General features: G+C 40.1%; 1 protein-coding gene across 1 annotated transcript in view; it reads right to left on the reverse strand.

Moving 5' to 3' along the window:
- Positions 1–323: 323 nt before the first annotated feature.
- Positions 324–15,245, reverse strand: part of PARN (poly(A)-specific ribonuclease) — an 86,981-nt gene continuing 72,059 nt past the window's right edge. The window contains exons 22-24 of the mRNA XM_075566147.1: positions 11,313–11,502; positions 6,109–6,290; positions 324–2,256 (exon numbers count right to left, since the gene is read on the reverse strand). Of these exons, the coding sequence (XP_075422262.1) occupies positions 2,204–2,256; positions 6,109–6,290; positions 11,313–11,502 (425 nt within the window). The 3' untranslated portion in view covers positions 324–2,203. The remainder of the gene's footprint in view (positions 2,257–6,108; positions 6,291–11,312; positions 11,503–15,245) is intronic.

A 15,245-nucleotide genomic window follows, 5' to 3' on the forward strand; every position in this document is an offset into this window, starting at 1 on the left:
ACCTACTCACTTGGGAAGTTCTGAGCATCTCTCAACACTCCCGATCACTTTATATTGCAGGCTGTATCTCGGCCACTGTAAACATGCGACTAACCCAATATCCTGTATATTATTTCACAGTGTCACAAAAATTAAAAAAATATATAATAAAAATGAGCACTACAATTACTACGAAAGTTTCTTTAATTTCACTGTATGGAAATACACTTGGGCCTTTTTTTATATCCATTATACAAAAAAGTTAAATAGCGTTGCCGAAACAAAATCTACCTTTGCAGATCTATTTGTTTTTCTACAAATAAATGGCTGGTGCCAGTTGCAAGTGTTTTTTTGTTTTGTTTTTTTACAGGCTGATAGACAATTTCACAAAACTAAATACAAATGACAATTTAGATGTTTAAATTCATCTTAAACCTTATTTTCTAGTTCCTGTTCCCCATACGCATGCTTACACTGAAAGTGAACGGAAAGATACATTTTTTTTTTTAAAAAACCAGAACATGTAAAAAAACATCAAAGTTCATGTTCTGTTGAGGGAAAGTCAACGAAAATAAGTGACAAGGTCACAATTATAGACAATGCTATTCTTTGAGAGACAATCACATGGCACAGGTGTGGTATTCTCTGCCAACTTAAATCATGAAAGTGAAAAAAAAAAAAACTTGCATATAGTTAAACACAATGCATATTTAAACATTACTGGGTGGAAAAGTGCTGTCCACATTTAGACGCAATGTGATGTCTGAACCAAACAACCTTTACACTTTTGATGCACAAGTCAAAATACAAAAGTGGTGCACAGAAAAAAAATAAAAAAAATCTTGAGAACCATGTTATACATATATTAATCAATAACAAAATAAAAAAACGGCCATTCAAATACAGTTAAAAAAATATTTTTCCGGGAGACCTGTTTAATTAATGTAAAGGGAGTTTGGTAACTAGATAACCCAGATAAGGTCCCTTCAGATACCTTTGTAACATACAGGTACAGTAGGGCAGTACCAAGCATAAAGACCATGGAAGCTGCAACCGGACAGTACAACACCAAGTATCACTACACTGTTTATCTCGAGATCACATCAACAAGAGGGATTTCAAATGTTACATCTTACCCATTAAATTAAGAGGTCATTTAAAGACAGCAGAGCTCGCAGGATCTCGGCTCTGTCAAATGATGCTCTGTTGACTCCTTAATTCCTTCGGTAGGTTTTTTAGTATGTACATTTTGCTGAAATGGTTAAAAGATGCTTAGCAATGCCCTAGGATGGTTATATTTAAAGCACCAGTCCCACAGATCGGTATACTTGAGTTGAAAGTACTGATCTAGGCAACAATATCATGTTTGTTTTAGATCTGTTTAAACAGGCGTTAAAATGTAGATATACTCCCATAGGTAATGTGACTATTTCAAGAGGTAAGCAGTATGTGCACTTACATTTGCAATGATTACAATGATGAAGCAATCAGGCAGCGAGAGAAAGCGCACTGCAGATCATAATCCTAATGTTAAATCAGATAGGCAATTTTATATTGCTAGGTCATTGAAAGGAGTCATAACTGCAGGATTTCATTACGAGCTATGCAACCAAGAGGAAAACAATGTAATTGCAATTTTAGGGGAGAAAACAGCACTCAGTGGACTGACAAAATGAGATTGGTGCGTTAAATAAACCCGTTCTTTTTCTACAGGCAGCTCAAAAGTGATATATTTTCCAACTGTAGCTATAAAAACAGAAACCAGGAGTCGTTCGTTTTTCAGTAGATCCATATGACGAGGTTGAAGCATTGGGTAAGCGGGTGAAGGATTGCAGAAGATGGGCATGGTAAGGTATTAAACCAGATCACAAACTCGCGTTGCTTTCCCACAAGGAATGCAAGGTGTTGAGAAGTCACTTAAACATAAATTAAATAAATTATGCCAACTCCATTCGGTTCTACTTTAGTTAAATGGGTGCTCTTTATTCCACACACGGCTACTTTCAGCGATAATCAACTCCAAGAGTTCTGGTCACTCCCTGTGGTCATTCACTTGTGCTTTACTTGAGACAGTGTCTGTTGTGCCAGGTCATGGGGAGTGTGTACTGTAGCTGGGAGGCAACATTAGCACGAGCTGCTTAGGGACATCTCGATCTTCTGGACAAAGAAAAGTAAAAATTTATGGCTTCCAAATCTTGTGATCACAAAGTTGCTCTCACCACAGCTACCACGTGTCTGGGACTTCGAAGAGGACAGAGGAACTGCTGTTACCGCACTCTGAAACAGAAGATCACAATTATCCTTCAGAACTTGCGAAATGGATGAATAAATAAAATAAAGATAGTGTCACACCTTAAATTCAATGAACGCAGATTTTATTTTAAAATCATACCAATGTCAATGGTCTGCATGCTAGGACGGTTATTGGTCATGATCTACAATGTTTGATCAATGGTGGGGAGTTGTGGCAGCCACCACATTTATTTGCTTCTAGTTCTTGTATGCAAAAATCACAGGCATAATTAGTTTCTGCACTTATATTTACTGGTCATTATCCAGAGCTACTAATACTAAACACTTTAAATATTCCTGAAAACCAGACAAAATTCTCACACGCTCACCAAACCGTCTCCATCGAACAATGACTGGAGGACATTAACGTGCTCCTATGGCTATAATTATTTTAAATGTGAAGCACATCTTTTAGCTTCGATTCAAGTGCCGTCTATCCTGTTCTTTCCTTTGCCGTGCAGGGGAGACGAAAAGGTATTGAAAGAGAAAACAGAAAGATGAAACGCCAGTGTGTGGTAAAGGAGAGAAAGCCAACTCGTGCTTTGAGATGGGCTAGTAAAGCATCGGTTTAGCAATATGTGCTAGCGCCCCTGGAAGGAAAGTGATTAATACTGTACGTCCCAGACCAGGGTTAGACATGTATTTTTGTATTTAATTTACATCAGAGCAACAACGCTATACTTAAATTATAAGCATGCATCAGTAACGTTTAATCCAGAGGATGCATTTGCAACAATTGTTTAGCACTCAACTCCAGATGTCTGCCAGAGGCGCTGCTCGTCAAGAATTATTATTATTTTAAACAGCCCGTGTTGGGGCCGAAAAGTCAAATATTGAGAAATCAATCTTCACCTTTTGCACAAGTCCACTGATTGTTCATTTTCTGTCTTTATACTAGTAGAACTACCTCCCAAAATAAGCACAGACTATGCACAGCAAGAAAGTCTTTTACATGACACTGCCCAGTCAGGCTGCAGTTCAAACTGCAAAATATGTACAATAGAAATGGGGGAAATTAAGTTCAGATTCAAACTACTGTCGGTTTTAGCTTGCTCAGTTAACGGAAACACCAATTGTGCGCGTAATAAGGAAACCAGTCAATTCAAGGAGCAGCGATTCCTTTTGCATCACATATAGCTAGTGTGCTACCACAATCTGGGTGACAGAAGAAATTCCACCTCTTCAGAAATCCACCCGCTCAACTTCACTATGAAAATAACATTGAATAGGTTCTCTATATATGATCTACACAATACATCAGGCTTTGGTTTAGGGCCGCAGCATAAACACAGCTACACCGACTTGGGAAGCAGGTTAGAACATATTCCTGACAAACTTTAGAGACAAATGATTGTACATCCATATGCCTGCAGTATGTAGAAAGTGAAGCATGCGATTAGAAAGACTGGCTTTGAGGGGGACTTTTTAAAGGGAGTGCATTTATAGGCGAGAAATTAATGGACCACTTCTATTGGTCTACTTACAAGTGCATTTGTAACAAGCCTCAGAGATAGCGCCCGGGTACCTTTTCAAACACTTCTACTTACAAGTGCATTTTACATCAAGGGACATATCCGTTACCCAAGGTGTAATCTCCATATATAAATACAGCTCAACCCACTTATAACGCTGGGCTTGGGGTCCAAAGAATCACATGGCGCTATAAGCGGATCGCGTTAGAAATAATGTGCAATTGTATGCATTGTACAATAAAGTATTTAAGATACCAATAATCGTGTTGTAAAGTATTCATAAATACGAAAATTGGGAGCCACGCTTGCATCGCGTTATAAGCGGATTCGCGTTGTAACGGATCGCGTTATAACGGGGTTGAGCTGTATTGCACTGGCAAGCTACTATCCTTCACCATTAAATAGTTTGCGGATAGATATTCGATTCACGGTTACAACTTCAACAAAACCGGTTAACATTAGTAATGAGTGGGCCAGGTGATGGTTATTTCAAATGAGAAAAACACTGTATATTTTGTATTAGGTGATAATTCAACCAAGACCGTGCCCAGTGATGGGCAGTTGCCAAGGAATTTGCCGGTATCAAGTCACTTGTCAGTAGCAGCTAAAATGCTGTTTTAGAAGACTGCTCATTATTGTTCTTGGACTCAATTAATCAGTCAAATAATTTGAAAATGGCACCCACCCCAAATAACCAAAAACTAAGTGTCAGCAAGTCATTTTCTATAAATATTTAGTGGCTGATTCTCGCTTGTATTTCATGAAAGAATTCAAATATGATTCACATTTAGGCGTTACCCAAAAGTGGTGCCATTTATGTTAAACATATTACACTATATGTGGTTTCTTTTTTCAGGTCTCTGCATACCATCTGGATCCAGAACCTGCGCCCAGCAATTGTCCACATAAGGTTTATGAGAGCAACCCAGGCTGCAGGACATTGTTTCAATTAAGAGACTTCCTACTTCTGTTGGACACTTTCACTGGGTTGTCTTTAAAAAGTGATCGAACAGTGATCAAATGGTTATTAGAGGTACGATAGTGTTGACGCTTGTGTATGCGATTTCTTCCACATAATACACATTTAAATGGATGTTTCCATGTTGTAGTTTTTAAAATAAAACACACAATTTTAAATAAAAGAAATTGGTATTTTTAAGAAGTCGCAAATACCTCTCAGGCTAAACAAATAATAAAAAATAAAAAAACCCTGTTACAGGCTATTATAGAGCAGCAAATTGGGATATACAGTAACTTAATTTTGACACCCAAAAGTCAGGGTGCGCTTCTGTGATAGCAATTAGTGGTTAAAGCGGTGACAGTCAGGTTTTTACCGTATGAATTGCAGTACAGACATCTTCCCTGGATATTTCCCAAAAAAATGGGAGCATAACAAATGTTACAGCTGTTCTGTTTTTACAGAGATGTTTAATGCAACAAAACCAAGCACAAACTGGTTCTTCCACACCTAACACCTGCTGCAGTCCCTAAGGTGAAATACAGCATATACAGTAGTCACGCAGATATTCAGACTGGTACCTACATGCAAATGAGAACAAAAACATTTTTCAAACTTCTAATCCCCTTTCAACGGGGATTTTTCCTAAAGCATCAGCCTTCTGCATTCTACTTCCTGTACAAGCACAGTAGCGTAGTCTTAACATTTCAGAGGACCGTGTCTTAGTGACAAGACCCGCAACTTGAGATCCAGAGATCCAGCGCTATTTTTATGTCACTTGGTAAACTCATAGCCCGTGTCCTATAACCTGATGGTAAACTCTTAGGGTTCAAAAATCCATCAAGGTTTTGCAAAGCACAGCAATAGCGACAAAACACATCTGAAAGCGGGTTTCTTCCATTATATAGGTCTAACCGATCAATGTATAGATCCATACAATGAGAGCAATGTTTTATGGCCTGCCTTAACAGATACCCAAACCAATATGACCCTCCATTAAGGCAGTGGTGGCACTACCATACAAGTGGACCAAGTGGCCACAAAGCCTGCGATGGTTTGGGAGAACATATTTGCCCTACATTCCAATTTTAAGTTGCTTGATTTGTGCTCCTGCCCCATGGACATGCTCCTGCTACCATCACACACTGCACCACAGCCAAACCCCCCTTCCCCCCCCATTCACTCAAGCAAATCGAGACAGACCTCACCCCTTCAAACTTAACCGCCCTGGCTGGAGTCCTGTACCATGGAGAAGGCAATCCTGCTTGGGGGTCCCAAAACCTCTCATGCAGTAAGGTTAACAGCAGGTCCAGACAAATAAGATAATCATTAGGGTAAATAAATGGAGATCAAGACCAACCAAACAGGCAAGGCCATACAAGCCCATGAAATTAGAAACCAACCTACCAGCGGGAGCACAGTCCGTTTTCTGTCTCTTGTATTTCTTGGTTTTCTTCTTCTGATCCGACACACCAGCGGCTGCTGGATCAACTTCTTCCTGAGTTTGCACATCTTCAACCTCGTCGGAGACCGTTTCCTCCTCAATAGGACTCATACTTCTCTTCCCCACTGAACTTGGAGCAACAAAACTGAAATTAAAAAAAAAAAAGACAAAAAACACATGTGAAAGGATGCAACATTCGAGCTGAGGATTTTTGTTTGTTTGGTGTTTGTACACAATTCTGGGTTATCAAATTGCAATTGACATCTATTGAAGTCATACAGCCCAAGTGCCAAAAATGAATCTTCCCTCAAAATACCCCCTACATTGCTGGATTTTAAACCACATCAAGCACAATTGAAGCTTAATAGTGGTGATGTAAATCGGATGTGAAAAAAACCCAATGTGTAATTAGACGGAAAAAGAAACAATGCAGCTTTTAGTAGTAAATGGCGTAAGTGGAGCATCAGTAACTGCAATCATTGGAAAGAGTAGATGTATTCTGTGTTTCTGTAATGTGAACAACTTCTAGTGGAAACGTGTACTTCTGGCTCTGCATTCCTAGTTATTCGAAGATCCACAACTGCAGGAAAATCTCCTGGCCCTGTGGAAACAAGTCTGATTTAAAGTGATACCTTTTAATGAACAAAAGTTAAATTTTAGCCTGTACCATTTGCTGAAAGTGCAGCTTCGTGGTAAGAACACTGGTGCTTGCACAGGGCACACCTGATAATTAACACCTCGTACATTAACCGTGGCCCCTTGCAGACACTTACCAAAACGCCCTACTACTGTCTCTGTACGTTCTTCCTACCTACCAATTAGAGTGTAAGCTCTTCGGAGCAGGGACTCCTCTTCCTAAATGTTACTTTTATGTCTTAAGCACTTATTCCCTTTATGTGTTATTTAATTGATTGTCACGTGTATTACTGCTGTGAAGTGCTATGTACATTAATGGCGCTATATAAATAAAGACATACATAAAGGAAAGATGAGCTTTTGAGACTGGTCTTGAGACAACCCAATTTAAAACCAGTAGTATGCAAAGTACAACATTCTATTGCCATTTCCCCCCTCTGAGGACTCGGACAAGTGATGTAGAACCTGATATTCGGGCAAGAGTGGTCAACTTAAGTCCTCAAGGGCCACCAACAGGTCAGGTTAAGGATATCCTGGCTTCAATACAGGTGGTTCAGAGGCTCAGTCAACAACTAAGCTACCTGTGCTGAATCAGGGATATCATTAAAACCTGACCGGTTGGTGGCTCTTGAAGACTAGAGTTGGCCATCATTGTACTAGGGTCTTCCCGTGTGTTCAACTGCACGTCCCTTTTATGTTTTGCTGCGATCTGGTTTGAACACAGTAGATATTTTACAGGACACTGGGGATTTGAGTTACAACAAAGACAGAACATGAAATGCACAGGTCGGAGTTACTAATTTTCTTCTGCACTCCTTTGTTTAATCAAAAATGGTTGTGTAGAAAGCCAGTGCATCAGAAAAAAACAAGTCCTGTTTGGCATAATAAACTGAGGTTTAGGATAAACTCCTTCAATGTAAGCATATAGCATAACAAAGCCCTAATAGGGTTAGGGGACTAGTACCTAATGCCAGCGGCACCATAAATAAATAGTACGGACCAACGTCCCATATAACAGAGAAAAAAAGGGGTACAGCGACCCACAAAGTGAACTCACTCAGTTTCTCCTGGAGTATCCAATCTCAGAATCTTCATAAGCATAGTGCAATCTCCCAGGGGATGGCAGGAACAGGTAGGAAAATAAGGCAGTGCACTGCCCAAAGTAACAGAAGGAGGCTCACGGTTTTAAGCAACAAAAAATAGATTTATTACATAAAAAATGGACAAAAGGGTCCCCCCTAGGCCACAGCAGGGGTCCACCAACTAGTTTCAGGCAAAAATGCCCTTTATCACCTTGATAAATCTATTTTTTGTTGCTTAAAACCGTGAGCCTCCTGTTACTTTGGGCAGTGCACTGCCTTATTTTTCTACTTTAATCAAAAATGGTCTCAACACATTGCTTGGATTATGCTTGAAATCAGGTACGAATAGACAGTGACTTTAAAAGCCTCATCATTGCCAACTCCCTCGGTATTCTTTGTAATAAGGGCTTGGAATGTATTCATTTGCCATTTAATCCCAGTGCCGTCCTTAAGTTTGGCATAAACGAAACAGTAAGCAGATACAATATGAACTTCCCCACTGCAACTTTTACCCTTTCCTTATGGAGACCAGACCTAAAACCAAACTCCTTAAATCCAGATCTGAAGCACAATATCAAAATATCAAGCAGAATCACACAACGTACAGTGTGTTAGGGCTTTGTGCCTACTGTAAAACAAAACTGCTATACAGTGAATACAGTAAATCCAAGGAATACAGAGCATCTGAAGTATTCAGAGGTAAAAAAAAAAGCAGTTCGAAAATCTAGGTGCCCATTTTAGCATCTAAACCAGTTATTTTACCGTCTCTGAAGTAGCAATCTGCCAAACGATTGCACAATTCAGTAGCAAGTAGACTCTAAAAAAATATATATCGTCCTATCGCAAGAGGAAACGACCTTCTCTGCCATACATTAAATCTTTCAGTATAACAGAAAGCTGCCCCCCCCCCGCCCGATACACATTTTGCAGTGCAATTGGTTGCACTCATTACTCAACTGTTTAGCACCACGTTCTCAGCGGTTAACCAAATATTTCACCTTTATCATGCTAAAGCTCCCGTATTCCCCCCCCCACCACCACCTACTGTCTGCATGACCTTACAGACCAACTATTCCTAACCCAGTAACCCAACAGTGGCAACACTGGAATCTCCTTGGGCGAGTCAAGAACAAGCATCATTGGGATGAGAGACCCATTTTTCTATCCTATCGGCATCATGGACAGGATCATGAAGGTCGGAAGAGCCGAGTGTAGTTTTCTGGTGACGGATTGCAGCACACGCAGTTCCCTACTGGAGTCTAATTTTCAGTATTCCTACAATAGACACGAACAATGAAGGGCAAAACTTTTTGTTTTTGATGCAAGACTGTATAACATTCAGTTTCCTTCAGCAAACCAGGACAGTATGCACTGTTGATTAGACAGAACTATTAAGTCAAGACTAATCGGAAAACTTAAGATTTCAGTCTCTGCTTCCTTTGCATATCCACATTAATACATCTGTTTGCCAGATGTTACATTAAAGATATGGCCAGTTACACGGGATGAATGTTAGTCCTAGTATAGCTAGTAAGTACATAAAGGTAATACTTAAAAAAGGGAGAGACATGATTAACGATTTTTCTGAATGCCTAGGACATTTGGCTTGTTCTGCAGAAATATTAATACTGCTTTTTATCAACTTCATCTGAACCGTGTTATTTTATGTAAAATTTCAGAGTGATCAAAAGAACCATGTTGTGAGAAATGACCTTAAATAGCCCAACTAGAGAAAGGCTTGCGTGGGAGAAGTCTGGTAAGACAACATGGCCGTACGAGGGCACGTTTGTAAGGACCGTGGTCTACTCGACATGATCGTTGTCCCTGAACTGTCATTACAATGAGGCAGGTCATGGTTCAGAGTACTTTAGGCAACATATTGGAGCAGAAATGTCCATACAGGGTAGAGAGAATCTTTTCCCATATCTTTATCATCCGATTTGAAAACTTGAAATGTATACTTTTTTCTATTTTTCAGTCCCTCATTGTAAGGCCCTAAGGTGTAGTTTAGCTTATGGGCAAGTCCTGGTAGGGGGTACAGTAGTCTTTTAGTGTGAGGTAGGAAACAGTTAGTCTAACAATTGTTTTGACTTTTTCCATCATACTGTAGGATAGCACAGTTTGTTGAATTTCCATAAAGAACCAACAGTAGGTGTACGTATGATTTTTATTAATTGTTTTTCTACTAACATAATAAATGGTATTTCAACATTGTGACATTTCTGGAAGTGCTGTAAAAATAGTACCAAGATAAAGAGTAGACAAACTCCTGCAGAAACCAATTAAGGGGTGGTTAACATTTTATAAGGAAGCATATCCAAGACCAAAATGTTACTTTCAACTGCGATCCCCCAACTCAAAGTATACAGGCTGAGTACACTGCCAATAGTTTAGGTTAGCAAGACCCGCACAAATTTGAAACCCCAATGTGCAAACGAGTAAGTAAAAGCTTAAATCCCCTACTTCTGCAAGAAAGACAGACCACTGCAGAACATAAGGATGCCACTACTTCGTATAAAAGCATTTATACCCAAGAGCAAAACTGCACTGTTCAATTCAACCCACATGGGGCAGAGGAGTTTATGCTATGCTACTTTATCAATCCCGATTAAAAATAAAATTAATAAAAAAATAAAAAAATACCGTGTACAACAACCCTCATTTCTCACTATTGTGACATTATCTGATAGTTTTTCTACTATGCAGCAACAGATAATTGCAGGAATTTCTAGCCACAATTATACATGACCATTGCAGCACACTCTGAATTTAGTCTTTCTATAGGTGTGATTCCCCTAAGTAGCCCACAGGATTCTGATGTATTATTAAACTCCATGTCAGGAAAGTGAAAATGATCTGACTAGTGCAATTTTAAGGCAGGGTAACTACAGATAGCACCAGCGGGTCTCTCGCCAATGGGATACAAATGTCAGGAGATGGGATTGCCGCTTTAAAAATCTGAAACTTCAAACTGGTAGAGAAAGTGCTTTATGACACTTGCACTGTATTCTACATTTCCATGCAAGACATTTAAAGATTACCTACAATTATGATTTAGTGCATGCCATCATTTGCTCAAAACAAATGACGTGAAGCAATCTGCTTACAATGGCCGAGGCAACTTTGGGTCTGTTAATATTTTATAAGGATCTGCTTTCAGAACACAATCTAAAAAGAGGGGTAAAATAAGGTCACTTTGTACATATTAATGTACATTCAACATAGAAGTACATCAATTTTAACTTGCTAGTTTTCTACCAACCAGATTTGGGGATTATTATTCTAATATTCTAAAAGTGATCTTTCTAGCAGCGAAGTGTGTGTGTGTACACACTCACGTGTATATATTTGTGCATGTGTGTATGCATGTATAAGTGTGTGTATGCATGTATAAGTGTATAGTCCTTGTACTTTACATACTGTATATAAAAGGAAAAATTGGTTCTCACCTGTTTACATAAAAATCTCGACCCGGTGGAACGTATGGGGCGTATTGTGTTTTTAACCTCTTCCTCTCCAAATCCTTCCATCCATCATCTGCCCATTTTCTCTTGGCCTGGTTCTCCTCATACTTTTTCTCAATATATTCTGCGTATGTCTGAATCCGATAACTTTCTGCATACCTGCTGGTGTTCACAGCTACAAGGAAAAATGAAGATTAATTTCCCCCCCCAAAAAATGGCAAGTCAAAATGAGCCCAAGTTCTCGCGATTTTTCTTTGCTGGTTCTTAACCATGGCTGCACGAGATCTTACTGTGACATATCACAGAACAACAGACAAAGCATTCCTAAGGACTGTCAGAGTGCCATCAGCATCAACACATTCTATACCACAGGGTGGTAAACACACCACACTTTGAATCATGTCAACTGTCAAGAGGCAGAGAGATCAGAACATTACTGGCGACAAGTAAGGAGAGGTCAAGGTTGGTCACTTCGCTTAAGCCCAGGAGCCAAATTCCAGGTCAAACATGCAACAGGAGTTAAAGGCAGTAAAGAGGATTGCAGGACATTTTTTTTGAGCCCTCAGAATCACCTATTCTTCCACCTTCTAAGAGCTCTATAGGGACGATTCTAGCAGGTCTTATTGCAACAGTAATGAATAGTGCTGTAGTTTGAGGAAGAGATAAGTAGGCCACCTGCTGGAAATCAGATGGTGTAGGGACATTATCCGAGGCATTATTTTGCCAGATTCCTCTCCGAACTAGATGTGTGAGATTAAAATATATGTCACTAGTGCATATGGAAAAAATAAATAAATACAAATTCAAGAATATTATGGTGCATGGAAGTGGTGAATCCTACTTTAACCCTTTGGGTGCAAGAGAGGACGTGGCACAGTGCCCTGGCCTGTTTGGCAAAACACGGCATCACTTAAACAGGAAGATGGAAGCGGACTTCTCTTCAGTTTACAGATCAGATGGTATCGATCCGCCCCTGGAAATTGGAATTTCCCACTCAAGCAAGCGAGGGAAGATGGCAAATGGTGCCACTGAATACTGGAGATCCGTTTGGCACCTCTGAACCATTTTTCACACACTGTCAGAGTTTTCTTCTAATGAGAAATCATCAGCTCATCACATACCTTCCAGATTGCTCATTGGAATAAACAGGCTTGCTGGATATTTTCTTTAAATTCACATTACATAAACCAGGAGGTTTACTTTGCAAGTGTGCCAGCAAACAAAGTTAGTCTGGCAACGTCATTTAGTTATGCTTTATATAGAAAGCAACGGCATAGTTTAAGTCACTGCATGGTCTTTTCGAAGTACAAAGCAGACACAAGGTTGAGTTAAGAATAACGTTGAAAGCCCTCCCTGCACAGGGTACAGCGCATATAGAAAACATCTTTCAATCCCACCGAGGGCCCCCCCCAAGCCTATTTTAGCACCGGAAATATTACAGCGTTCCATCAGCAGATGGACAGAGCGCTGGAGTGGGCATACGAAAACATTCATTTTAAACTTCCAAAATGCTTTGTACAGGACTATTTCTAAAGACTCTGCCTACTGCATTACACAGCTTGTGGTGTTCTAGACCGTTGTACCATAACATGTATAAATTCTATCCAATTATATTTTTGGGAAGGAACTGCAATTCATCTTTATCTTTAAAATGTGAAAATGCATTTTTTCCCTATGAGAATTACCCATGTAGAATCTCGAGCTGGTACTCAAATATCTCATCTTACAATGCCCTGATAAGGAAATGCAATTTAAGAATCACAGCTTTATTCTTTCCTTAATTAAAGGCCCTAGGTAAGGGGTCGGAGGCTCTTTCCGCACCCACATGCGGCTCGTTTCCGCCCGCAGATCGCTGCCCCTCTCCCTCACTGTCCTGCCGGAGGCTGCGGGGGGCGTATGTGCGCGTATATATTGGGGGGGCAAGTGTACACCCAAAATACAGACTCAGTGTGCGCACGTGTGTATTGGGGTAGTGTGTGCGTGTATTTGGGGGGTAGTGTGTGTATTTGGGGAGGTACTGTGTATGTGTATAAATGATACTTTTGCCCACAAAAACAATGTTAAAAACAAATGACTTATTGTGAGGTGCATTTTACACCCCCACATTTTCTCTTTTCCCTAATACTGATTAAGGTCGTATGTTAATGCTCAGGGCGTGACAAATGCACTCGCCCACTGAGCGCATTTTGGCCGCTGTCGAGTGCTTATCTGCGGCGATCTGTCTTCCCCTGCCGGTCCTAAAAAAAAAAAAAAAAAAAAAAAAAAAAAAAAAGGTGCGACGGCAAATGACGCCGAGTTGCTATGGCAACGGGACGGTCACGTGGCGTCCCGTTGGCAACACGGCGTAATTTGACGCTGCACGGCCACTTTTTCCCCAGGACCTGCAGGGGAAAGAGTACAATTTGCAGGGGAAGACAGATCGTCATACCCCGCCGCAGGTAAGCACTCAACAGCGGCCAAAATGCACTCGCCCGTGGCGAGCGGAAGCGTGCATTTGTCACGCCATGAGCATTAACATACGACTTTAATCAGAATTAGGGAAAAGAACAAATGTGGGGAGGAAAATGCGTAACACAATAAGTCCTTTATTTTAGTTTAGTTCATTGTTTTTCTGCAGGGGAAAAGATGGATTGAGGGGGGGGGAAGAGTGAGGGAGTTTTTTTGGGGGGGCGAGTGGGTTTTTCCCTAGTTTGTTTCCATTAAGTCTTAAAGCAGCAAAATGTGAATATCTTTTTTTTTTTGTTTTTTAAACCAGTCTGTTGTATTAGTGACTTTTATTCAACTCAATGTCATTTTAATGCGTTTTAAAGCACTTGGATTTCTATAGCAGGTTTTAACCCACCTCACGCAGTGCAAGCAAGACCTTTGCAACACTATCCTGTTTGCTGGGAACAATTTATCCAATTTTGAGCTGTATAAACTGGATTTATACATAATCCTTAATAATTTCAGGATATATTGTAGCTGCTGAGTTACACTAACTGAAATAGTCATTGTTAGGCACACAATCAAGAATGACAGATAACAAGAGTACCAAACAATTGCCAGCTTAGTTGAGAATGTAGAATGATTGTCACATGCTTTACATATACAAAGAAAAAAAAAGTTGGACGTAGGTTAGCTGCTTTTACTTGCAAATATACGAAATATGAAGCTGTATGCTCAATGCAGAACAATTACAATGACTTTTGTTGGATGAAAGATATGCATTTAAGATAAAAAAAATAATAAATAAATCGCATACAAAGGCAAGCGACAGTACAAGGAATAAGAAGGGAATCACTGTTCCAAAGAATGTCCCATGTAAACCTTAAACTCTTTCACACATTCTAAAAATGTCTAGTGTCAAAATCTCCTCACTATCTCCTTACACCACCATTGCATCACTGAAAAACAGGGCAAAGGGGGGGAACTCCTGCAAGTCACTGGGGCGGCGTTGCCGCTTTAAATAAAGCAGAAAATGACACGAAAAAAAAAAAAAAAAAAGTTTTTATTGCCTGCCTTCCTACAGCAACAATTTACCAACATTCCTTCAAGTCCCAGCAGCTTTGCAGCTTTGCAACCTTTAATCTGCAAGCCAAGCTCTGGCCCGGAGCCATCTGTAGAACGGATGAATCAGCAAAATGAATTGGCTGTCAACTGGTGTCCTCTGCAGTTTCCAACTTAACTGTCTGGAATAAAAAAAAAAAAAAACACCACGCAGCCGTGTCGCCCGAGCGCCGCAGCTAACCGTTTAATGAAGCTGAAGCCCACGTACAGCTCTACATACAGTACATGCCGCGCGCGGAACTATGTGCTGCAGAACTTTTTGAAAGGGTTCAAATAAAAAGCTGCGAGTTGCAAGGCTGAACGCTCGGCACACTTCCATGCATACAAAAATATAGTGTGTGTGTGTGTGTGTGTGTGTACATACACACG

Source organism: Ascaphus truei, chromosome 11, assembly GCF_040206685.1.
Source record: "Ascaphus truei isolate aAscTru1 chromosome 11, aAscTru1.hap1, whole genome shotgun sequence".
Lineage (NCBI taxonomy): Eukaryota > Metazoa > Chordata > Amphibia > Anura > Ascaphidae > Ascaphus > Ascaphus truei.